At 55.4% G+C, this 23,864-nt stretch overlaps 7 protein-coding genes across 7 annotated transcripts; 3 read left to right on the top strand and 4 right to left on the bottom strand.

Annotated features, from left to right (window-relative positions):
- Positions 1-3,617: 3,617 nt before the first annotated feature.
- On the top strand, positions 3,618-4,487 carry CkaCkLH20_00128 (riboflavin aldehyde-forming enzyme; the record flags this gene model as incomplete). Its single annotated transcript, XM_038882848.1, has 1 exon — positions 3,618-4,487. The coding sequence occupies one exon, from the start codon at positions 3,618-3,620 to the stop codon at positions 4,485-4,487; it is 870 nt and encodes a 289-aa protein (XP_038751553.1).
- Positions 4,488-5,731: 1,244 nt separating this feature from the next.
- CkaCkLH20_00127 (FAD dependent oxidoreductase) lies at positions 5,732-7,351 on the bottom strand (the record flags this gene model as incomplete). Its single annotated transcript, XM_038882847.1, has 2 exons — positions 5,732-6,955; positions 7,088-7,351. 2 exons carry the CDS (start codon positions 7,349-7,351, stop codon positions 5,732-5,734), a joined length of 1,488 nt encoding a protein of 495 aa, XP_038751552.1.
- A 550-nt stretch (positions 7,352-7,901) lies between these two features.
- On the bottom strand, positions 7,902-8,897 carry CkaCkLH20_00126 (eukaryotic translation initiation factor 2 beta subunit; the record flags this gene model as incomplete). The annotated part of the gene is made up of 1 exon (XM_038882846.1): positions 7,902-8,897. The coding sequence occupies one exon, from the start codon at positions 8,895-8,897 to the stop codon at positions 7,902-7,904; it is 996 nt and encodes a 331-aa protein (XP_038751551.1).
- A 1,375-nt stretch (positions 8,898-10,272) lies between these two features.
- On the top strand, positions 10,273-10,656 carry CkaCkLH20_00125 (uncharacterized protein; the record flags this gene model as incomplete). Its single annotated transcript, XM_038882845.1, has 2 exons — positions 10,273-10,498; positions 10,553-10,656. 2 exons carry the CDS (start codon positions 10,273-10,275, stop codon positions 10,654-10,656), a joined length of 330 nt encoding a protein of 109 aa, XP_038751550.1.
- Positions 10,657-11,286: 630 nt separating this feature from the next.
- CkaCkLH20_00124 (non-classical export protein) lies at positions 11,287-11,811 on the bottom strand (the record flags this gene model as incomplete). Its single annotated transcript, XM_038882844.1, has 1 exon — positions 11,287-11,811. One exon carries the CDS (start codon positions 11,809-11,811, stop codon positions 11,287-11,289), a length of 525 nt encoding a protein of 174 aa, XP_038751549.1.
- Positions 11,812-15,194: 3,383 nt separating this feature from the next.
- CkaCkLH20_00123 (uncharacterized protein) lies at positions 15,195-17,711 on the bottom strand (the record flags this gene model as incomplete). Its single annotated transcript, XM_038882843.1, has 2 exons — positions 15,195-17,321; positions 17,373-17,711. The coding sequence occupies 2 exons, from the start codon at positions 17,709-17,711 to the stop codon at positions 15,195-15,197; spliced, it is 2,466 nt and encodes an 821-aa protein (XP_038751548.1).
- A 4,021-nt stretch (positions 17,712-21,732) lies between these two features.
- On the top strand, positions 21,733-23,838 carry CkaCkLH20_00122 (uncharacterized protein; the record flags this gene model as incomplete). The annotated part of the gene is made up of 3 exons (XM_038882842.1): positions 21,733-21,780; positions 21,849-22,127; positions 23,662-23,838. The coding sequence occupies 3 exons, from the start codon at positions 21,733-21,735 to the stop codon at positions 23,836-23,838; spliced, it is 504 nt and encodes a 167-aa protein (XP_038751547.1).
- Between the last annotated feature and the right edge of the window lie 26 nt (positions 23,839-23,864).

Raw genomic sequence — 23,864 nt, 5'->3', positions numbered from 1 at the left:
GACCGGAAGTCGGCAGTCTTGCTGGGGAGACAGCGTCGACCGCCCGTCGCGCGAAGTTCAACGACGGGAGAGCCCCGGTTCGAGCCAAAGGATATCGGCATAGCACCATGTCCAACAGTGCGTTGCGCCTGGGAAGGCCTCTTGTCGTGGTCTGGTGTCACTCGAGTTGACAACCAGAGTCGGCGCTCAGATTCCACTTCTGGAGCTCAAATGATCCGTCGTTTGTGAAGAGCGAGTACCAAATTGTGAAGGCTGGCTCATGTCTCCTTGGATGCCTGGCTCAAGAGGTAGAATCTACAAAGGCGGGGCTCGATCATGTGCTGTCAGATGTCGTGGAAACGCTTGAGAGGTTGCAGCCCTGCACGAGTTTACAACTGGCATAGAGAGCGCTTACCTATCTGGCCAACAACAATTCACTAGACCGGGGATACAACAATACACTGGACTAATTCAGCTCTCTATTAACAATAAAAACGCGATCCAGGGCCACAAATTGTCAGAACCAACATCAAGTCGATCTGCAAAATTGGTGGGGAATTGAGCGGGAGAACGACAGACAAGAAATCGTCCCCAGACAGCCCGTGGAGTTGATGTTCGATCCAATTATGGGCACATCGAGGATCAGCCAAAGGCGTATGTTAGCCTGAGCCTGAACCAACCTGAAGGCTTGCTCGCAAACGGAGACGGTCTTCATATGTATGAGGGGTTTTTTTTTTCTCCCCCTCGCTCACGACTACATGTTGCTGCAAGCTATTAACAACTCACTCGCGGGTGGCCGAATGAAGACAGAATGCGGGAAAATCTCTGCGTCTTTGGCGGCGTGGTGCATCAGTCCAACGTGTCAGCGAGCCCACCGAACTACTGCAGGTTTGCGCTCCAGAACCCATTTGCGCGAACTAAAAGCGCGGATAATGGCAAATCGACGAGTCAAAGGAAAGGGAGTCTGAGAGACTGATGTGGCATTGCCTGAATTGCCTGATCGTCCGGGATTCGAGCCGGACAGGGGGGAAACAGGCTGTGATGGTTGCGCCGGGAGGGGGGCTTTCACACCGAGGCCAGAATGTGATTGGTGCGTACCTTGCAGCTGCAAGGAACCCGCCGCCCTGTCTAGATTCTGGACCAGCTCTCGGGCGTCGCCCTGTTCGCCTGCTGGCTGCCATTCGCTTCCTTCATCGCATCGTTCATTGGATTTTTTTTCTTGGTTTCCTTTTTCACTCACTGCGTGGATTTGGAGAGCCGGAGAGAATAAACCTCAGGGGTATTCGTACCGTTGGCACTTCCTCCTGACGCGACGCCCCTCGCTCGGCATCGAATATCGAGCAGTGACAACGACCGCGGCACGGTAGGTAACATCCCATGTCCTCGACTAATGTTTCTTCTTCACGTTTTTCAGGTTGCACCGTCTGTTCAATGTTGCATTGCCGCCGCCACGGCGTCGACATGCTTAACCACCTGGAATCCTCTCCAGCGCGGCAACTGTCCACATTCCAGAAGAGACAATGTGACCAGCAGGAGAGTCAGAACGAAGGCGCAGCCGCAGCGCAGGCCTCCCGCGGTGCTGTTTCTATTGTGAGAAAATAAGATACTTCGTGTGCGCAGGAGCTGGCGGTCGACGAGCAGGTACCCGTCCTCGAACCCCCCGGGGCTACCGGCTGATCGTCATTCTTCGTTTCCAGGATTCCTGGACGATGTGAGGGGAGGGGGGAAACGGTGTTCGGACCCTGGACCACCAACTTCCAAGACCACCCCCCTGGACGAAAGCGCTCTTGGACTGCGAAAAAAAAGCTGGAGCCCTCTTCCCAGTTTCCGTCTGTTTCAAGCACCCAGCACCTGCCCGGCAGTTCGTCCAATCATTAAATGTCGGGGAAAGAAACAAGACGACATGATGACAGGCACGACAAGCAGCTGCTGGAATGAGACGGAGTCCGGGAGACGAGGTGAAGGCAAGGACATGGGACGATGGACGAGGAAACAGCCCGATCCTGTTGCTGCCATTCAGCCGTGCCGTCAACCGCGCTGTAGCGACAAAAGCAGAAGCGATTGACGACGAAAGACATGGGAGACACGCATGTGAAGGACCAATTCAGCAGGCCAGTGACGGTGCACTACCCAAGGTCCCGGCTTCATGTTGCCGTTCTTATGGTGATGGGACACGCCTCGCTGCCCACATCGCCGCCAGTCCCATCCACCACTTTCCGGATACGGCTCTGCTCACGCACAACGATCGAAACGACACATGGTTGCTGGTTCAATGAGTTGGCCGAGACGACTGGTTGTTTGCGTTTCCTCGGCATCCACTTGCCTGAGGTTTGCTTTGGCTGGAGCAACTCTCCCTGGTTGCTTGAGCTTCACCCCAAATCAGTTTTGGACTGGTTTGGCTGGCAAACGTCCAAACACCCCAAGTGGACCGGTCAAGCCCTAGAGGGTCAAGATGGGACATGTCAAGACGAGAGCGATGCCAGCGATGCCAGCCTGAAGAGGACGAGCACGCACTACCCAGGCTCTAGGGCCATCCAACGGGCCATTCTCCAAACCCCTGGACTTGCTTCTTTCGTGTTGGTACGTTCTTTTTTCGGACCGCCAGCGTTCAACGGTCCAGTGACGAGAAGGCCTTCGAAGCAGTTTCTCTGCCTCTGCCTCTGCCTCTGCCAGGGGGGGTTGCAGGGACGGCGACCACTGATGAATCCTTGCTTTCCACGCCATCACCGTCCCACTTTTGCTTTTTATTCCCTCTCGGGGCTTTTGCGACTTCTGTTGTCACTATCCGCTAGTCGGCTCCCGTCTGGACTCCAGGTGCCAAGGAGAAAGGTACTTCTCAACGGTAGGATGGTCAGGTACGAATGCTCCTGTCCACTGCAGTGAGAGCTGAGGTAACTATTCTTACGAATACCTGCCAATGGTTGCCGACTTACCAATGGGGGCTGACTTTCATCCACCGTCAGCACCTCAGCACCTGCAGGCCTCCCCCTCCATCTCAACTCACACCCCCTGGCCCCCCGGCCCACGTTCCGCCCCTAACCCAGTCTCGCCAGTCCCGAAAAAGACTCTTCTTCGTGTTGTTTGGTACCTCGCATGGTCCATGAAAGTGGCCTGGGATACAAATCCCAGCCGACCTCCGCTTCCCAGATCTCACTTGTTCTCGATCTCTCTTTTTTCTCTCTCTATCCAACAACGCTCCCTCTTGTTCGACCAATCCTCCATTCATTCCTTTTCTTGGACCCCTTGAGCAGTGCTCGACCGACTTCAGTCCAACATCCAACCATTCATTCCTTCACAGACTGTTTCGAGGCTTTCGTCCAAACAAACCCACCAAACCACCCAACGGATTCATCCGGTCTGCCGCAAGAGAGTTCAGCGAACTCCTTTCATCCCATCTTTCCAGCCTGCCAGTAAACATCAGTACATACCAAAGCGTGCCCCGAGCTTCCTGCCGTCAACCAGCATCACACGCTTCCGCAAGCACATTCCCTGAAGAACCTTGAGCAAGGCGCTTTGCACTCATTTCGCTTCCAACTCAGCCTTAACGGAGGAGAGAATCATCACTTACAGAGAGATCGTATAAGTCTCCTGTCCAACGCGTACACCACCGAAACATACCAACCACCACAAACTTCAACATGAAGACTTCCGCCGTCCTTTGCGCCGCCTTGGCTGCCGCCGCCATTGCCCAGCCCCACCAACACGGAAACAAGAAGCGCCATGTCCACGGCAAGCACCAGAAGCGCGCCATGGTCACCGAGTGGGTGACCGAGACCGCCACCGTCACCGAGTGGGTGGACGAGCCCGTCAGCACCGTCTGGGTCAGCTCCGGGGAAACTCCCACTCCCTCCGTCGCTCCCACCACTTCCGTGCCCGCCCAGTTCTTCGAGCCCGCCAACCAGCCGTCGTCTCACACCACCCTGTCTACGTCTTCCACGCCCGTCGCCGCTCCCGTCGTCCAGCAGTCCATCCAGCAGGCCCCCGTCGCCTCCAGCTCCAGCCCTGCTCCTGTCCCCCAGGTCCCGACTCCCCAGCCGGCTCCTCAGCCTACGACCACCTCCGTCTACGTGCCTCCTGTCGTGCCCGCCGTCCCGATCGTTGCCACCACGTCCAGCACTCCTCAGGTCCAACCAACGACCCCTGCCGCTGCCCCGTCTTCAGGCTCCGGCTCCGGCTCCGGCGGCGCCAACGGCCCTTTCACTGGTAAAATGACCTACTACGCCCTCGGCACCGGCTCTTGCGGAGACAACAACGCCGGCGGTGACAAGACGGACAACATTGTCGCCCTCTCCGCTGCCATGATGGGCGACCACGTCAACGGCGCCAACGGCAACTACTGCCACCGCACTATCAAGATTTCTCTCGACGGCAAGAGCACCACCGCCTACGTCACGGACAAGTGCCCTGGGTGCCCGCAATACGGCATCGACGTCAGCGAGAAGATCTTCCTCGAGCTCCTCGGCAGCACCGACAAGGGCCACGTGGATGTCTCCTGGGAGTTCGCCTAAGTGTTCGTTTGAGCAGCTTCTGACTTTCCCGCATCGACCAGGGAGGGGTTATTCTTTTTTACGGGGAGGTACGCTCCATTTGCCTTTTGCCATGCCGCTTTTCCCAGCAAAGGCGCCGCATCGTTCAGGTTCACTTCATTTCCAACGACAGCCCACTAGCCCCTCGGCTGTGAGCCAGTCGTTTTCTTCAATTCAAATCTCCAAATAACAATATTTTGGTCACACATATACCCACCCTTTTCCTGTCAGTTAAGGGACGGCGCCTGGTTACAACAGCACGGGTTTGGATTGGATTAACAAAAGGACGAAACAAGACTTCGGGCACGCCCCTGTCTTGAATGACGTGATGACGATATCTATATACCTGCGGGCTGTGTGAATTCCTCTGTTTCTATGGGGAGTCCGCTCCGTCTGAGGCGGACAAACATCTGGTGTTCTGTTTTATGTGGACATTCTTGCCATTCGGGTTGGTTCATAGAAACTACACTTCAATGTATATATCTATTAGGGGTGGAGTTATCTCCCTCCGGACTGGGTTACTGGCACAGCCAGGAAGAAAAATATCAAAAACCAATACTTTTGATAGTCATCATTCCTACCCCGTGTGCTCTAATCTCGCCCGGCCGAGTGTGGTTGAATGTGATCAGCTCTAGACTTCCCAGAGCCGGCCAATGGCTCGACTCGTCCCCGCGCCGACGACGGGAGAAATCACGAATCACGGAGGAGGGGTCGAAAAACCTGCCCCTCCACCTTCTCCCGCGGGTTCGTGATGACATAGATCACATTCCAGCCCGCCGTCGCAGGTGAAAGCAAGCGAACCAGCCCGAGAGACATTCCGAACCGAACCCCCGTCACTGTGGCTCCGTTCTTTGGGGCAGGCCGGCGGGGAAGAAAAACGCCTAGCCAGCTGCGTGTCTCGCGCCGCAACGATCCGATCGCTTTGGCTGGAGCAGGAGAGTAGGCAGACGGGCATTCCTCTCCGTCCCCTCCTCCGACGACAAAATGGGGAGTGATGGGTAATCTCGGCCGGCCTGTCATGTTTCATCGCACGATAAAGGTCTCACTCGGTCTAAAGCCACGTCCTCCAGTCCAGTGACACGATGTGACATGTTGAAGTCTAGATTACTCAAATTCTACCACATCTCGCCACCACCCCGAGTCTCAAAAGCGAATAACCTCATATCAGCCCCGAGCCAGGCAACCAAGCCCATCATAAGACACACCGGTCGCAGACAGACGCCCTCCTACAGCAGAAACATGTCCAGGTCGTCCATCTCCTTGATGCTGGGCTTCTGCTTGGCCGCCCTAGCCCTCGCCTCCCCGACCAAAAAGTCACGAGGCACCTGCACCCCGTCGTCGTCCCCGGCGCCCGCCATCATCCCCGCCACGGCCCTCCCGCAGAGAGCGGCCTGCGGCATCCCGTGGCCCGTATACCCCGCGCAAACCCACAACCCCTCGCCGCCCCCGAGGACCTCGCCCCCGGGCACCTCCCCGACCCACGGCCGTCCGTCGCGCGAGAAGCCCATGATGCCCGTCCACTCGTACCTGGCCTTCAGCTCCTTCTCGCTCTCCGCCTCCTGGACGGCACCCTCCCCGCTCAAATCCACATTCCTCGCCCCCGCGCGGCGCAGATACCTCGCGACGACGGGATCGACCTCGTCGTCATCGGAGAAGCCCACCCCCCTCGCCGTACCGTTCGCCCTCCCGCCCCCGAGAATCATCTCGAGCCCGGGGCCGGGCCGCTGGATGAGGTAATCGTCCTGGTTCGGCCTCTCTCCCTCGGAGCTCGCCATGAAGACGTAGCTCCGCCCCAGCTCCGCCCTCGGCTCCGGCTCCAGAGCCGCGACCTGGCCCCGCACCGGCACGATCAGGTCCGAGAAGGCCGGGAGGAGACAGCTCGTGTGGCCGTTGCACGCGAGGAGGACCTGCTTCGCCGCGACCTGTCCGCGGCCGCCGGCGGCGTGGACGATCCACGACGCCTCGCCCTCCTCGTCGGCGGAGCCCTTCTCCAGCCGCTGCAGCCTCGTCACGGGCGTGTTCGTCTGCAGGTTAAACCAGCCCTCGCCTCCGCCTTCGCTCTCCGGCCCGAACCGCCTGACCAGGTCCTCAAAGACCCACGCGACGAGCTTATACGGCCAGCAGCTCGCCGCGTTCTCCTGCACCACGGCGCCGAGGGCGTTCGGCACCCTCAGCTTCTGCAGGTCCTCGCGGTCCGTGACGAGGCTCACGGCGTCCCTGAGGTGCGCGGGGACCCGGGCGACGGCGGCCGCGGCCTGGGAGACCAGGTCCGGGGTGAGCAGGGCGTGGACGCCGCGGAGGGAGACCCAGTCGCAGGGGATGGCGTGTTTGGCGACGAGGTCGCGGAGGTAGGTGTAGGTGCGGAGCTCAAAGTCGGCGACGGTGACGGCGGTGTCGTCGGTTGGTGATGAGGTGTGGCCGTAGAGTACGGGTTGGCAGTGGCCGCCGTTCTTCGGGGTTGGGGATGTTAGTATTAGATCGTGACGCTGCTTCGGTGAATGTCATGGTGAATGAACCCGCGTTGAGATAAGCCCGTAACTTCGTCAAGACCTCCGTGAAGTCATCGAAAATCAGAGACTCACCCGTCCTGTGGCACCCCAGCAGACCTCCCTCGCCTCCAGCAAAAGCACCTTCTTCCCCGCCCCGCCGTGCCTCTCCAGGAGCTCCTTCGCCGCAAAGGCGCCCGTGATGCCGCTGCCGACGATGACCACGTCCGCGGTCGGCGGGAGGTTCTTGGTGGACCGGTGCCCCAGGAGCGCATCGGACGGCTCGCGGTGCCAGTACGAGCGGGTGCTCTCGGTCGAGGGCAGGTCGGCCTGGCCGTCCTGCAGCTTCGCGCCCGTCATATTGTGAGATAAAATGACCCTGATGCGATAAGATGATGTTTAAATGTTAGAGATGAGTGTCTCGGTGAGATTTGTAGATAAGTTTTGCGTTTATTTGTGTCGCATTAGGGACTTTTGTGATGTTGGCCGCGTGGACGTTGAGTCAGGTGTTGAAGGAGTGAGGTTGAGTTGATCGCCGGCGCCGTGTGGACATGTGAGGTCAACTGGACCACCCCTCCGACCTGCATCGACGGACCGGCCCCAACGGCGGCAGAAACATCATCAGCACGTCGCAGAACGCGTCACTTGCGGCGGACCCACAGTTACGAGGTTTTGATGATGATTTTGTTTGACATTATGCCCAACGTCTGTACCAATTTTGGAAAGAAAACGCCAATGTCTATTGTGTGCCATCCATCCATCCATTGGCTACCCGGGGTGCGTCACAGCCGTCGTGCTGCATCGCACACTGCTGGCAAGGTCATATCTACAAGACAAGAGTACGCTAAAGGACGTAAATAGCGCAGAAGTAAACATCTCCCCAACTCTTGCTGTCGCCCGCTGCGAGAATCTACTTGAGCATCTTCTTTCTCTTTCCGACCTGGGCAGAGAAACCAGTCTTGATGGCAGTGACGGAACGTCTCGATCCGCAAGAGTTGCAGGTGATGAAGTACAGACGGTTCTCTCCCTTGGACAGCTCGGTGTCGGCGGATTTGCAGGTCTTGCAGGTGACGTACTCGACTGCAGGGGAAGGGAAGGAATTGGTCAGCAACCGCGTACTCGACGGGAAAGGGGCGAAAACGGATATTATCTTACTGATGTACTTGCGCAACACGTTCTCGAGTTGCTTCTGCTGGAAACGACCCTTGATGACAAGGCGTCTGCCGTCGGCGACGGAACCACTGGTACCCAACTCAGCGAAAAGGTAGGCGGTCACGTGTTCCTCTGTTCTCTTCATGCGCTTGCAAATCTCGGCAATGTTTGCAAAGATGGTCTTCTTGTTGCCTTCACGCATGCACTGCGGGGGCGGGATCTTGTAGCTCTTGGCGCCGCTGAGGGCGTGGTCGGGGTTCTTCTGGGACAGCTGGTGGAAGAAGCGGTCGAGCAGCAGGCTGTAGCTGAGGGCCTTGGTCTCGTCGTGCTGCCAGATACCGGTACCGGCATCCATATCGCCCTCATCAGCCTCGCCGGCGCCCTCGGCAGCCTCAGCCTCCTTGCCCTCGAGGTCCAGGGCCTTGAGCTTAGCGGCGAACTCATCCTCGCCCTCCTTGGCGACCGTCTTCTTCTTCTTCTTCTTTTTCATGGTCAAGTCGAGAGCACCATCCTCGCCAGCGGGGGCCTCTTCGCCCTCCTCGCCCTCCTTGGGGACCTTCTTCTTCTTCTTCTTCTTCATGGTGAGGTCGAGACCGCCGTCCTCGGTGGCGTCAGGGACGGGGGTAGTCGCATCCTCGGCCTCGGCTTGAGAAGTTGCATCAGTATTGAAAGATTCAAGTGCTGCAGAGAGCGGCGGCGTACGAGGCGTGTGCGACTGGGCTGTCTCCTTGGGTTCTTCGGTGGCGTTGACCATCGTGACTGAGCCGTCGGCGTCGACTACAACTTGTTCGGTGTCGAAAGCAACGGATTTACGCTGTTTGCGCTCGGGGAGGACGGTTTCCTGTGATTAAAATGTTAGAATTCAAAGAGTACAGAAAGTCGAAGATAACGGAGGTGGTAGTGAATCAATTGAGGGGAGAACAACGTCTTTAGCGGCGGTGATGTACTATTTCGCGTCGTCGAGGTTGAGTCACCAAAAAGGTTTCTGTCTGTTCTGACCACCGTCTCTGGTTTCCGGTTGGGCAGTGGGGTAAAAGACGAATAAGTTCTAGCGGAGGGGCCAATGGTGGTGGTGGTGGGTGGTGGGCGGTGGCAGAAGTGCGCAGTGCGTAGAAGGGAGGGCTAAGAGGAGCGGCAAGGAAGCCGGAGGAAACTTACTTCGACATCCGCCATGATTGCGGCCTGTGTCTCACTGAATGGGGTCCTCGGTTAGGTATCCTTGGTGAATAGACGGTGTCCGGGGTGTGTGTTTGACCGGCGCAAGATGGTCGAAAATTCGCCTGGTGACCTGGGATATGGCGTCGAGGCGGTTTGTGCCGTTGAAAAATGGTTCGGTAATGGAAATTTGTGAGAGGGAGAATTGGTTCGACTGCTGCAGGTGGACAGGATTTCTCGAGGTGACGTGAGGGTGGTGGAAAGAGGCGACGCCCCCCTCTCTAAGGTATCCTCCTAAGGCACCCGACTGCAGCGCACCCTCACAGCTGTGACTCAACGGTGCATCCAGTCACGTGACCCCATCTTGAGTCTCTCCTTCGGTTTGATTGAATTAAATACGGCTGTGTCATTGCTTGTAGACTGTCCAGTCACTTGCAATAACGTAATACGGCCAACAAGGTTTGCAAACCGAGTTAGATCGAGAACAGTACATGCAGTGACCGACATTTAGAGTCATTTGCTGCAGAGGCTTGCAGCTGTTATCGCTTGTAACCATCGTCACAGCACAAGCGAAAGCCGGCGATAGACCCACTATATCTCAACATCAACCAATAGCGACCGAGATCTGCCACGCCTGCAACTGGCCGTCCCGTTGCCGTTTCTGGTTGGGGGAGACGGGGGAGAGAGCTCCCAAAGCCTCCGAACCTCCACCAGCTTGATTCCATCATCGGAGGCATCGCGGTCGCTTGATTCAACCACCCGCGAAACGCCCATCCGGTAGACCGTCTCGTGCTCCATCCCCCGTTCGACCACGCAGGCAGGATCCAACCTGCTTCGCGACTGAGAAACGCGTCTGGTCCGATACACCTACCAAACCCGCCCGGCTCTTCCCACGTTCCCGTACGGCGAAAGCTCCCAACGCAACCGAGCGCCGAGCAAACCGTATCTCTCACCTTTACCTCTATACCGACACGATGCAGTCCACCGACTCCTTCGTCATTCACGACGACATCTCCCCCTCCTCCGACAACGACGAGATTGACTCCCTGCCGTCAATATCCAGCAGCATACTCGACTCGGAGGACGACTTGGATGCTCAGGAGGAATGGGAGCGTAGCTTGGAGCAGGTCCAGCTGTTGCTGACGATGGTCATCGTGCCTTTCGCCGGCAAGTACCTGGGTCGGAAGTTTGCATACTGGAGTAAGTTTCCCCATGACGGAGCACCATTCGGATTCTAACCACTGCTGCGAACAGGTTGGTCGAGATACATGGAATGGATGCACAACGTCGAAGTGCGGTGGACGAACAAGGGAGCCTTCAAGGCTGCCGGCGCGGTTGAAGCTGCGGCCACGTTATGAGAAATGGATGATCGTCTACAAAACCAGTGCTAGATACTGAGAACCAGCTCAGCAATCCGAGATATTGTTAGGATGCTGGCGTGTACATATGGATGGCGTTGAGGCCCGCCCGCATAGAACAGGGCGGAGAAGCAAGGCACAAAGCCTAGCTATACAAGAACTAAAATTTGATGTTTGATTACAGTCGAATGAGTATCAGCTTATTCCCAGGTTGCGAGTCCACGTGATAGGAGGTGCTTCTACACTACAGGAATCGGCCACTACGACAAATTGTTCTAACGAGTTTGTTTGGTTCAAGGTATCAATTGATGTTATTTTGCTAAACAACTTGCTCGGTGGCCTTGCGGCATCACCCGGAGCATCACGGCATGTATCCCCGCCGTATCCATCACCATATATCCATGTCATCCCATATCCCATATCCTGCCATTCATTACTACTACATGCCATCGTGAAAGGTAAAGTAGAATTGCAGCCTGCCACCAACGCCGTCAGAACCCAGCAGCTAATCCATGACCAGTCGTGAAAGCTGCATGTCTGACCCAGTCGCCGCACCCTAGGTGGATGCTAGGCAGGTATTTTTTGAAAACAGAGAATGAGGAGTGTGTGTTGCGCTGACAGCACATTGACTTAAGCGCCGACCTGGGCCATTGAGGGTCTTGAGCTGCGGATGGAGCCACCACCGCCCCGGCGGAAGTCCATGAAGGTGAAGAAGGCTCCTGCGCAGAAGCTGGCGAACAGGAACCACATGAAGACTGTGCTGGCCTGGATCTCACGGCAGCGCTTCTCGTCGTTGGCCGAGCCCCAGACGATGTAGTCACCAGGATGGTCGCGGCCGTCGAGCGAACCGCAGTTGACAACGCGCAGCTTGGCAGACAACACGATGCTGTCGATGAAAGTGAAGAGCAGAGCGGCGCCGTCGAGTGCCAGCATGACGAGAGGAATGGCAAGGCCCGTGATGAATGCGGTAGCCAGACCGTAGAGAGCAGCGAGCCAGCAGACGACAGCGACGAACATGGTGAAGTTGATGGCGGCCATGGCTGAGCCAGCACCGTTGATGTTCAGGGCAATGACATTGCCGATCAGCGCTGTGACGAGCAGGACCCAGAGGATCTGTAGGCCACGGATGGCTACCTTGAGGATCGATTCCATCATATTGGGCAGCTGGTGGGCCTGATCGTGGAGTTGTGTAAGATAGGGTTCGTTCGATTGTCGAAGAATTGGTTGCTAGGAGCACAAATGCTTCTAGGAAGTGCGTGGTATGATGGTGACGTTGAAGATTTTATGCGCGGGTGTAGCTCGAAGCTGTAGGTGGCGTGACTGGTGGTTGATGATGATCCAAGAACAGTGTCACAGAACAAGCAAGAGAATATCTTTGACTATGTCTGTGTGTGAGTGTTGTGCAGGAAGACAGGAGTCGAGGAGTCTAGGTAAGGTAGAACGCGGAGCGAGATGTGGCAGGGTGGGCGTGCGGCAAATAAGACAAAGCCTGGGTTGGTTGATCTGGTTGTCGGGTGAGTAGAGTCGCGTGGGAAGGAAGCAAGAGCAGGCATGGGTATCTTTAATAACTGGGAAGGGTGGGATGGAATGGACATGGACTCGACGGCCGGAGGTAACGACCCAGATGTTAAGACACCACTTCCCCGACTTCATCAGACTACTTTACTTCAGAGGTGACAAGCTCGCCCGTAGGCAGTGGAGGGAGGGAGCGCCGAGGGACTACCTTACACCTCAGTGTACAAAGGCAAGCAAGGACATGGACATTTTTGGGCGCGTGAACTGCGACCTGCGACTGCGAACTGCGACTTGCGACCTGCCTGCGCGGCGCAAGAGCGCGGAACTTCGATGTTTTCCGTCGACCATGGCGATCGGCACTTGCGGGCACTATGACCTCACCAGCCAATACGTGCGTCCAGAAGGTGACCTCTTTGCCTCTACTATTACAAGGGCGGGCGGGCGGCACGACCGGTACGTATTCATTTCTTTCCGTGTCTGCTCGAGCGCTCCCGCAGGGCCTAGAGATGTCCAAGGATGTCCAATGGCATCATCCAAGGGTCCAAGAAGCCCCCGATGCTGCCACTAAGAAGCTTGGACAGGACGCGTTCGGTCGCCAGGCATCTGCTACCGTCATTCATTCCCTCATTGACTCTCATCCAGCAAAAATGAAATGAAACTAGGCCTTCGCAGAAACAGCTCAACAAGCTGGAACTTATCGGAATTACAGATAGAAAAAAGATGGTGGTACGTTTCCGCTGGCGCCTCTCCCGACGTGCCCGAGAAATCGAGGTCCAATTGTGGCTCTGTTTGCAGCTGCAGGGTTCGTTCCTCCATTTACAAGGCCTCGAACGGGGAAAAGAAGTTTTTTTATTGTTGAACCCTGCCCGGCTGCGTCTTCCACGTCTCTGGCCTGTCAAGTTCTCCCCTGCCGGTGGGGTGATGCTGGTTGGCAGGTGAAGAGCCTCGCAGTCCCCCTCCATCTTCCTCTGGATTCTCTGCCTTGTCGGCCCCTCCTTGTCCCTTCCTCCCGGGTTCACCTGCTCCGGAATGCCCCTCTTGCACCCTTTGCACCCTCTCGCCCCCTGCAGCAACCGCAGCAAATCGCCCAACCCTCCCGGCGATTCGCTGCCAAACACAATCTGGCCCAGCAACCCTGGAAGAAACATCCACTGCCACCCATCTGCACCCCCGTCGCGATCGACGTCGCCCTATCAAACCTTGGGCGCTGACCTCGGTGAAACGAACATGAGCCAGCATATCCCGCGTCTGCGCGCGCCCTCTTTCATATTGACCTCACGCGTCGCGAAAGAGGCTTTCCAGCTGCGACTCGTCAGAGTGCGCGGCTGCTTGCTGCGCCCTGAAGAAAGCTACCCGCACACCAATCCTGTTGCTTGCGCGACGAAGTTCGAACCTACGCAGCACGTCTCCCTTCAACTGAATAATGGTGTAGCTGAGGGAGACTGAACTGCTGAATAAGTTTTGATTCCGATAGTTCACTACGACACCAATCATGGGCAAGCCTCGTCAGCAACGTTCTTAGCGTCTTTGCCTTGTACGCCTCAATCAAACCCTCAGCAACTTCTTCCATAAGATCACGACTCAGCCCATAGCCCGCAGTTGTCAATACCTATCGTAGCATACAAATCACTCCGTACGGTTTCGAAGTACTCCGCAACGACCACCCAGCTTGGGCTGGCTACTGTACCTTTATCAAGCCCATGATGATCGTCGTGGAGTGTTTCGAGGGGGTAGTGAGTGATGAGACAGTTGTTAGAGAAAATCCAGGTCATCAGCACGTTACATCCAGTGTTGTGCAAAGTTGAAGTGGTGGGATGAGTATCGTTTCTCTGGCAAAGGAGTGATTCCAAGTTGACCGCATATACAGACTAACTGGTTGGTGTCTAACACCAACCCTCCAGGTACGCTTCGTTGCCAAATCGCGGACGTGGTTCATAAGCGACTCTTGCAGATATTTCCCACGACATAACACTCAGAAACCATATCCAAAGCGATATTCGAACTACGAGAATAGACACGAGGCTATCCTGCGATATCGCTTTCCTTTCCGCGCAGGTGAACTAGGTTGGCCACGTAATTAGTGCTTTCACTAGCTTCCACCAAAGCCCAGCGCAGAGGCTTCTGACAATGAGACTGTATACGTTGACTTATGAGGAAAACATCAAGCGCGTCCGCGTGTCTACATGAATTTCTGGTGTACAACCCCGTTGAGACACGTACAGAATGCCCAAGAACGCATCATCGAGTCCCGTCATTCAAAAAGACCATCGTTTAACAAGTCTTATAAAGCACTCTTTCGTCCTAATGATATGTCCTGCCAGCGCACGATTGCGTCGACAGGGAACCCGATTCACATTGATTGCTAGTTCCGGGCCAAGCAGAAACCCAGAGTTGGCGAATCCTCTGCCGCGACAGCGCTCGATAGGCGAGACTGGAGCAAACATAGCACGCTTCTCTGGACCCATCACCCGCAGTATTAAGTTTATGACGTAGAAAATAGTTCGTTGTCATTGTCTCGCGTGGCCAGCTCGATAACTACGCTGAAAACGCACGAAGCATCATCATTAGCTCCGCTATCGCAGACTACTTTAGATCCTGCGGAGGTTGCCCCGAGATGGGCAATTATAGCTTGTGGTTCATGTGCCTGTTAGGCTGCCAGGCGAGCGGATGGTTCTGGAGGTCTCCCTCAGAGAGAGGGGGAGAAGGGTTGTCCAAGTCACGTTGAGTCCTCAACTCCATAGGTAGGTAGGCGAGCTTTACTTCCAACATTACTGTTTAGCGTTGGGATCCGGTAAAGCTTGGCAATGCCCACGTAAATACGGGTACAATGACATCTGGGATCAGCGAATGGGGAAAATGAAAACGTCCTCTAGTCATTGATAATAGCAATGGCTGCCTCGATCATGTTGCAACGAATTGTTGGCATCGACTCACGAACTCCTCTCTGATGTTGCCTGCTTTTCCCGCGCATAGTCTATGTTTCTTCTTCTTCTCCTTGGTGCCCTCGTTTCCTTGGCGGAAAACTACCGGCTAAAGTTCAACAACCCCTCAATGTATCTACGGGTATCGATGCCAATCCCCGAGGCGAGACGGCCCGCGCCGTCGCCCCACCCCGCTCCGCCCTCGGCGTACGACGAGCTCACGCCCCGGTATCCGGCGTGGTCGCTGGCCCTGCGGATCAGGAAAATCTCCTTACTAACCGTCGGCGCAGGCCCAGGCGACTTTTTGGCCAGCTGCGTGCTCGAGCCTGATCTCGTCGTCGGTAAAGAAATCTCGCTCTCTGAGGGCTGCTGGTTCTGTTCCTCCTCAATCTCGGGCGAGGGCTCATTGACTGGTGCCGCCGCCGGGCGTTCTAGAATACGTTGCCAGACGACCCACCACCCGCGGTTTGTCTTGCAGGTGCGCTCAACCTCAGTCATCTCCGTCCGCGTTATGTTAAATATGTTGAGGAGCTGCATGTGGGTATTCATTGCCTCAACACGGGACCATGCCGGCTGTGCGTTGGGTTGCCAAACCTGCGAGTGGTCGGGTATATTGGGTATGGATGAGTGAACTGTCATGGCCTCGGCGTCCCACACGAGATCATAGATAGTCCCTGCGGCTGAGCCGAAGTCTGGCCGTTCTGGCCGGTATTGAATAGACGACAAAAGGGGCTTACGAAGCGGCAAAAGTTGATGATGCAGAGACTTATAAAAGGTACTCCAAGCCAGCGAGTCGGTCCTTAACTCGAATAGGAAGGTGAAGATGAAGGGCTTGCTGATGTAAACCACAACGCGAAGCTTGCTCGCTTTGTTGGAGTCCTGGTTTCCGAACAGAGGATTCGAGCTGACGGCGTTGGCTCCGAGAGGCGTGATTTCGTTCGTCAAGCTGCCAAGGTCTTTCACGACGTCCGCCTCCGCTCGGTTTGTTCCCGTCTTCTCAAGTTCGACATGGACGGTGCGGAGCATGGTACGGGAATTCGACTCCAGAGCCTCGGGGTCATCCGCCTCCCTGGCTTCGTCATTTTCACTACCGCCACTTTCTTCAACATCGCCCATCAGCCCGATCAGAAAGTGACCCACATCATCGTCCATCTCTTTGGGTTTTGGTGCTTTGCCGAAAGGATTCTTAGATGTCTCCCCGGTCTGATGAGCAGCAAGAGCAGAAATTTCGGTCTTGTCCACAGAAGAGGTTGCGTCAGATTTACCGATGGACCAGTACGTGCCGTAGCCAAGCTTCATAACCGTCATGAGCTTGTCCAAATGCCCGTCACTTTCATCCTGTGATGGCGGCGTGGCATTCTCCTTGCTAGAGCCAGGTTGCTTGGCCTCTTCCACGGTGCCTATTTCTTGACCACGTCGCTCTGCGAGTGTCCTCGTAGACCGAGAGCTTCCTCCAGATCCAGAGCCAGAGTCGGACCGATTAGCATTTGGTCGGACAGGTGGTCGCGGGGATGGTTTCGCTTCCTGATGTTGTTGTTGTCCCGGCGTGGATGAAGTCTTCTTACCCTTTCTAGAGCGACGGACAGCAGTCGGGCTGTCAATGACACCATAGGCGTTCTCACCCCACGTATAGAGATCTTCCATCCAGTGTGCTACATCACGCACGGATTTCCGAGACAAGGCCCCAGTTCCCAGGAAAATTGCGCCGTCCTCGGGACCAGGATCTTGACCTGTGCCCAACCACGTTTTCCGAGGCTCCTTACCGTCTTTGACTTGGCCATCGGCGTCAACATTTCCGAATTTGGACACGACGAGGTCGACAAGGCCGTCAATTCTCCCAACGAGGCCTTCCAGGACCTCGCGCTCTCCGCTCCCACGCTCTTCTTCGCCGACACCAATACCTAGCTCGCCAGAAGCGGCGACGTTGATGCCAGAGAAAATGGTGCGTGCCGGGTTGCCCTGTAGCATAACGTTCCATGTCGACAAGAAGAGATCCCAGTACCGGCCAAGAAGACTGAGAAACCTGCTCCTGCGAGACCGTACGAAAAGGGCACTAAGTGAGGTGCCATGGTGGAGCAGAAAGACCGAGTGGGCGCGGAGCAGGTCTTGCAGCAGTAGAGAGGCCGGTTTAATCTCCTTAGAAGAATACTCGACAACCTCATCTGGCGTTTCCTGAGCCTTTCCGGTCTGTAACTTTGGCGGGAGAGGAATGCGAGTCAAATCGATGGACTATAAGGCGTCAGCAACTTGACAGATTGTAGGGAGTGCGATTAGGCATACAGCAAGAATCCACCAACCCTGCTCCAGCTCGTGGAGGACAACACGCGATTTCTCGGTGTCTATGGAATCGACGGGCTGACCGCCAGAGAAACTTTTGCTGAATTCGACCATGCCCTGGGCAAGGCCGATCTGACGAAGGCGTTCATTGCGGTCTTCCTGAGAGACGTTCTCGGTCGGCTTGCTGCGCGAGCGATGACGACGTTTCTGTCGCTGGGTGCTCACTGACGCATAATAGACGATTTGGTCATCGAGGGTCTCATCCGTGTTTCCCAAAGACGGGTTGAAGATGGCGAGGAAGCCAAGCTGAGCCGGGACAATGCTGCCGGGTGACAATGCCATGGCCGACGTTGGGGCGTGAAGGCTTCACCGGGAGCCGGTACGGAGTGCGGTCTTTGGGTTCAGGAGCGGGATGATAGAGACTTGCGGCGAAAGCGGCGCGCAGGATGGCCGCGGATTGCAACTCAGAATGCCGGCCGCAGTTGATGATAGATGAGACGACTTATGATGAGGGTAAGCCGACAGACCGATGGGGCCTCCGCTCTGAAAAGCGTTGTCGGGCCTCAAGTTGTAGTGAGAGTAAGAGGTGAGGGAAGGCAGAAGGCTCGAGGCAGACGACGACGCAAGCCCGCCGCAGTGCGGATGGTTGTCGCGATGGTCGAGGGTCGGTCTAGGGCATGCAGATTAGATGGTTGGATGGTGGGGAGGTACGGATATGTGGCGGTCGAGGTCGAGGTCGAGTCTTTGGGAGGCAAAAAGGAAGTCGGCCAGATGATAAGTAACCCATGTACTTGAGATTCGGATCTCGATCCCCCACGATGCAGGGTCGGTGTTGTTCCAGAGTGGCGCCAGTAGTCAGTTGGAAGCGAGGCGATTGAAAGTGCCCTCTCCGGCGGCAAGTTGATTGGGCTGTAGAGCTGAAGCGAAGAATGAAGAAGCTGAGGAGGTGGAGGCTGGGCAACCCTGCCAGTCGGATTGGCTGTGGTCTAGACCGCCATGGGCCGAGCTGTTTGCCATTTGGACCAAGGTCGGAGGCCACTCCGCGACGGCATGGTGTGCTAGGGCGCTGTGCGACGCTACCTACCTTCCATTACCGGGCTTACCTTAAGGTAGGTACCTACCTACCTTACCTTAGGTATTCAGCGGCAATAGTGTGGTAGACCTGCCTAGCCAGGCTCTGACATGCCGAACGGACTTATTCCCACATGGAGTGAGTGGAAAATGGGACGATTCACTTACCTGACACTAGGTGTCAGCGGTGCACTTTACATGCTAAAGTTATATTGTTCAGGTTCTGATTTCTATCTCAGTTTAACTCGTGTATACTGCTTTCGTCGAGTTTTATTTGGCTGAGAGATGTTACCCGGTAGGTATCTGGCACCTGGCTATGCCTTCCCAAGGCCCCGGCACCCAAAGGAAAGAGGGGTCGCAGTCCATCCCAACTGGTGCTGGTGTCAGCAGTCCTTCCTTCTGAAGCGATCCGACACCACACTCTCACCACACTCTACCTTAATCAAATCACTTTCGCCGGCGGTCAAGGCCTTCGGAGTCTGGACCGGTCTAATCGACCCGCCGACAACAGATAACACGAGGCACGCAAGATTATCCTTCGTCGGAAGGAAATGCCATGGTGCGGCATGGCAATCTCGAATTCGCATGAGAAGCCTGCTTCTTGCAGAGAACCCAGACAACCCGGAAGCCCTCGCTCGCCTCAAAATCCCGCTCCTTCCGCACGGTTTCGGTACGGACTGTTGACCGTCAGAACCAGACGAACGCAAAGGACGTCCCGCCTCGAAGCATTAGATCCCGCCAATCATCAACGTTGCTAATGCTTCTGTATCACTCTTCTTCCCTCTTGCTGGATAAGCACCGTTATGAGGGCTTCGGAGGACCACTCCCTCATGGGCGCTTGGTGAGATAGTCCACGCACCGTTGCAACGGCTGAACGACTTTCTGCAACATCTCCTGCCTCCACTGGTCTGGCGGAACGCTGCGATTGCCTCCCAAGCACCAAGCAACAGCCTCTGAGTAGTCGGGCCCGGCTTCTTCTATAACTTCGCACTGCCAGTCTCGGGCTGCCATGACATCGAATGCTGCTCTCGTCATGTCGTTCTCCCCCGTCGGCCAATTCCTCCGGTAACGCTGGTTTTCAAGAACATCTCCGAAGCAGAGCTCGGGCAAAATGATTCCAAGATGGTCTAGTGATTGGTTGAAGCTGGATTCCATCGAATCAACCCCCAATCCAGCGAAGCTTCGCCGAACGTGTGGCCGATCCAAGCGATATCTGTCTGTCTTACCCGGATCACTTGAGAATAACACTTTCGATTTCTTCAATGGCCTAGGCAACCAGGGGGAATCCAAGAGTTGCAGTACCGACGATGCGAGAACGAGAGACAATGAGTAACGCTCCTGTCGCGACAGACTGGCTCCTGCCTCGCGTTGAAGGACTTGCTCTAGTGTCACAGTCTTTGACTGCACGTCAATTGCATCGCAATCCTTGAAAATGAGAAACTGACAATCTTTTCCAGTTACGTAGCCATAGCAAGGGCCATTGGCGTGCCCGAGAGAAGCACAAAGATCCGAAATCAGTTGGCTGTGTGCTGTTGTTGGCGGAAGGACCGTTGACGATGACGTTGGTCCCCTTCTTGTTGCAGTCATCGTCACATAAGTCGTTGCTTGTCTGCGTGCAATTAGCATTTGCCCAAAAGACGGCCAGCTGAGTTTCTTCAAGCGAGACGCACGATGATAACTTGACTCCGCCCTCGCGGCCCGCGGTCGTTTTCTTCGCCCCGGAGGTTTGGTGTCGAGGCAGTTGACGAATCGGTACGCTGTCGAGGACTTGAGAAGTTGCCGCTCCATTATTCAGATCCGCGGATATGCGCGTGTTTCGGAGTTCCCAGCTCGACGACACTGGCGCACCGAACGCGATGAGGAAGTCAGGTGCCACGTTCGTTCGGTGTTGAAGCTGTAGCTGCGCACAGTGCTGCTCGTGACAACAGCAATTCCACGAAGTCGCAAGCGCTCTGAATAGTTTGGAGGCATTGATCCAAAAGTTACATACGGCTACGTCAATAGCCATAGTCTGCTTCAAAGCTGACCTCTTTTGAACGAGTTCGGTGTCTTTGTCACTGGAATCCAACAGCCTTTCCAGCTTGTTGCAGTACTCGTCGAGATCAGCGAAGAGTCTGTTTCTTCTCACCTCGTTGCTACTGAATTTGAGTCGATATAGCTGGAATACACGGCTCTCTGATGTTGCCGCGGCCTTCTTCAAGCGAGATGTCCCGGATTCGCCCTCCTGCGCGCGTTAATCATCTCGCTAACAACTGCGCACACCGCCGACTTCCATCGCGACTCAGCTGCTCGAGCACACCTTTTGAATCAATGAGCAGGTCTTGGTTCAGCTCCCCCATCGTCCGATTCATTCCTCGGATGTAATCCAGATATAGCACATATGACTCCTGCAGCCGCTGTTCTAGAAGTCCCGAAATGGATGGATCCTTCCACTCGTCGCCTCCGGGATTCGAGAAAAGTTGTTCGGCAAGATCATCATCAGCGACCAGGGGAAGTATCAATTGTCTCAGATGTCTTGTCAAAGCTAGCTGGAAGTACCACAAGCGATCATGACACTTTTTGTATTCCAGCCGAATCTTGAAAAAGAGACCGAGCCGCCTTGCGAGCTTCTCGTACTTCTCGAGCGCAGAGATTGCTATCGGGATGGCGCCGAAGACAAGGCCAGCAATCTCAAAACCGGACATCGTGTCGTACAACAAGAGGCTTCAGAGCTATGATGCGAAGGGGTTGCTGTGGGCAAAGTTCTGTTCGAAGGAGCTGCGGTAGAGGTTCTAGGAACTTGAAGCTCAGCCTGCTCTATGCAAACCTCGCCTACTCATGCAAGTCAGCCCAATCGGAAGCTGGCACGTGAGAGACCCCTCGCGGGGTGCTTTATTGAACCCGTTCTTTCTGGATAGACTGAGAGATGGCTATAATCTTATTGATGGTGAGCCTCTTGATGATATCAATCGCTGACATACCGCAGTCGCCATGCAACGAGCTACAACCAAGGCTTCCTGAATTTTGACCAGCAACTGTCCATTATCTTGATTAATTGCTAAGATGCTCTTGGGCAATAACTTTGCCCAAGCAGCCGCAGAAATCCATTCCGGATTACTTCAAGTAGTGGACCAGGCAAGGCGTTCTCGACCTAGAGTTACGGTCCCGATCAGCATTTCAGCAGTTGTAGACATTCAAGAACGATTTCTCTTGTGGGACGGAACTTTCGGAGCTTCAAAGTCATCGGATTTGCAGCTATCAGATTCAACAGAACCACCAGGTCATTGCTCCTCAGGGACCAAAGAGATTCTAGATGAGATCGGTCGTCAACTGGATGATTTACGAGACGCAGTACTGGACTGTGAGTTACGAGCAACTGGGATTCGAGTTTGTCTGACCTGAGTTACAGTATCTTCAATACTCGTCCAGATCGGCATACCTCGAGAAGCCGCAGTCGATGAGACTAATAATGCAGGGACCTCCGTGGTGGCCGCGCCTGTCTTCACCGAATCCCGAGATGCGGAGTCCAGTGGATCGGAGCCCGTCGAGGTCGACGATGCCTGTGTCATTTTGGAGATCTTGACCCAATCTATCAAGTCCCTGTTTCGATTGGCATTGTTGGCCGAGAAAACGAACACGTCTCCTAAACTCGCGCGCGCGTCCATCACGTTCGACCCAAATGTTGACGCATCGTTCGATATCGACCAGGTTCGCAAGGCGTACCCGAGCCTCAAACAAGATCCAGCCAGTGGGCCGTCAACGAGACCATCAGCCAGGTTATCATTGAGGTTGGGACGGGCCACGGCCAAACGAAGGCAATTTATCAAGCAGTGCAGGAAAGGAAGGCATCCCACAGCCAAGAATTACAAGGCTCTACCAAGAAAGGTTTCAGCGGCTTTCGAACCTGGCCTCGAGAGACAACCATTGGATTTGTTTCCAACACCAGGCTCGCAGGGCACCTATAAACTCAAAATTCAACCATCGAGATCATTGAAGAGAAGCCCGAAAAGCATTGGTTCCTTGACAACCGAAACCCAGGCCGCCATCTCCTTGCCCACGTTGACAGACCTATCCCCAGACTCGGATACATTCGAGTGTCCTATTTGCTATGAACCCCAAAAATTTGGGCAAGAGAGCGACTGGAGGTAATTTTTGTTTGAATTATCAGCTAGTCGCATCTAACAGTGGAGCGGAGCCTATGCTTTCCATGATCTCAAGGCGTACGTCTGTCTTTCGGGCGACCAGGTCTGCGACTATGAGTTCTTCGGAAGCCGCGATGCCTGGTTCCAACACGAGATACAGAATCACTGGGCTAGCTTTACATATGTTTTGTGCAACCGCGGCCAGTTTGCCTCCAAGCCCGAAGTTCGACGTCACATCCTCGCGCAACATGGATCGTTTCCTGAGCATCAGCTACAAGCGCTCGAAGGCGCAGGACAAGAAACGCCAGAAACATTCCCCGCCGACGCTTGTCCGTTTTTTGATGACTGGGCCGAAAGCACGGATAGCTGAGCATGCCTCGCCGATTCGGGTGTGTGCGGGCGACTTCAAGGAGCATGTGGCGGAGCACCAGGAGCAGGTGGCAGCTTCTGCAATACCCAAGGAAACGAATCAACTTGGGACATTGAACCGCCCTCCTATGATCCCTCCTTCGTCCGACGCAATCGCGTACACGCACCTTCCGCGATCAGCGACGTCCGGGGGACTATTGTTCGTGGATCCTAGCCTGTATGATGGTAGTGGATGGCCTCCTATTTCTGATGACCCGCAGGGCGAAATAGACAGAATTGCGTCTTTCTCTAGAGAGGGGAGCGAACTCGAAGAGGTGGGATATATGGACACTGGAGGTCATTCTGTCCGTTTGGATAAACATGATCTAGAGACGATACGACGCAATCTTCGGGAACAGTCGGATGCGCCCAACCGTGGCTCCGTTCCATCCTTAAAGCGACCCGACCAGAAGAGGTCCCCGCCTCCAGACCGTCTGAAGCCAGCACGACGAAAGTTTTGGCAATGGTTCAATACATTAAAGTCGGCTGCGCCCAAGGACGCGAGCTCCTCGTATAAATCCAAACAGCCCGTCCCGTCGCCGAACCGGTTCGACTACGAACTGGAACTGGATATCAGCAACCTCCCATCCCACACACCAGAGGAGGGTTAGAAGACCCTGTTCTCCACGCAGTAAGGCTACAGGGGCCTCTCTTTCCTGCCCTTATCGAAGGGTTCCAGGGGCTTTGTCCAGTTCGACAACGGATCTCTGGCCGCGAACGCCTTGTCCGAGCTCGACGGGCACACGCTGCATGCCGGCATCAAGAGCGGGATCTGTCTGACCTACGCCGACAGGCTCACCTACGCCAGCAGATTTCTCGGCATCCAGCGCGGTCCCGCGTTGGGCGATGTCTCCGAGCAATATCGCTGAGCCGCGAAGTGGCGACAGCACATTGA

Source organism: Colletotrichum karsti, assembly GCF_011947395.1.
Source record: "Colletotrichum karsti strain CkLH20 chromosome Unknown Scaffold1, whole genome shotgun sequence".
In the NCBI taxonomy this organism is placed as follows: Eukaryota; Fungi; Ascomycota; class Sordariomycetes; order Glomerellales; family Glomerellaceae; genus Colletotrichum; species Colletotrichum karsti.
Note: the sequence above shows the minus strand (reverse complement) of the source record. Positions and strands in the feature narration are given on the sequence as shown.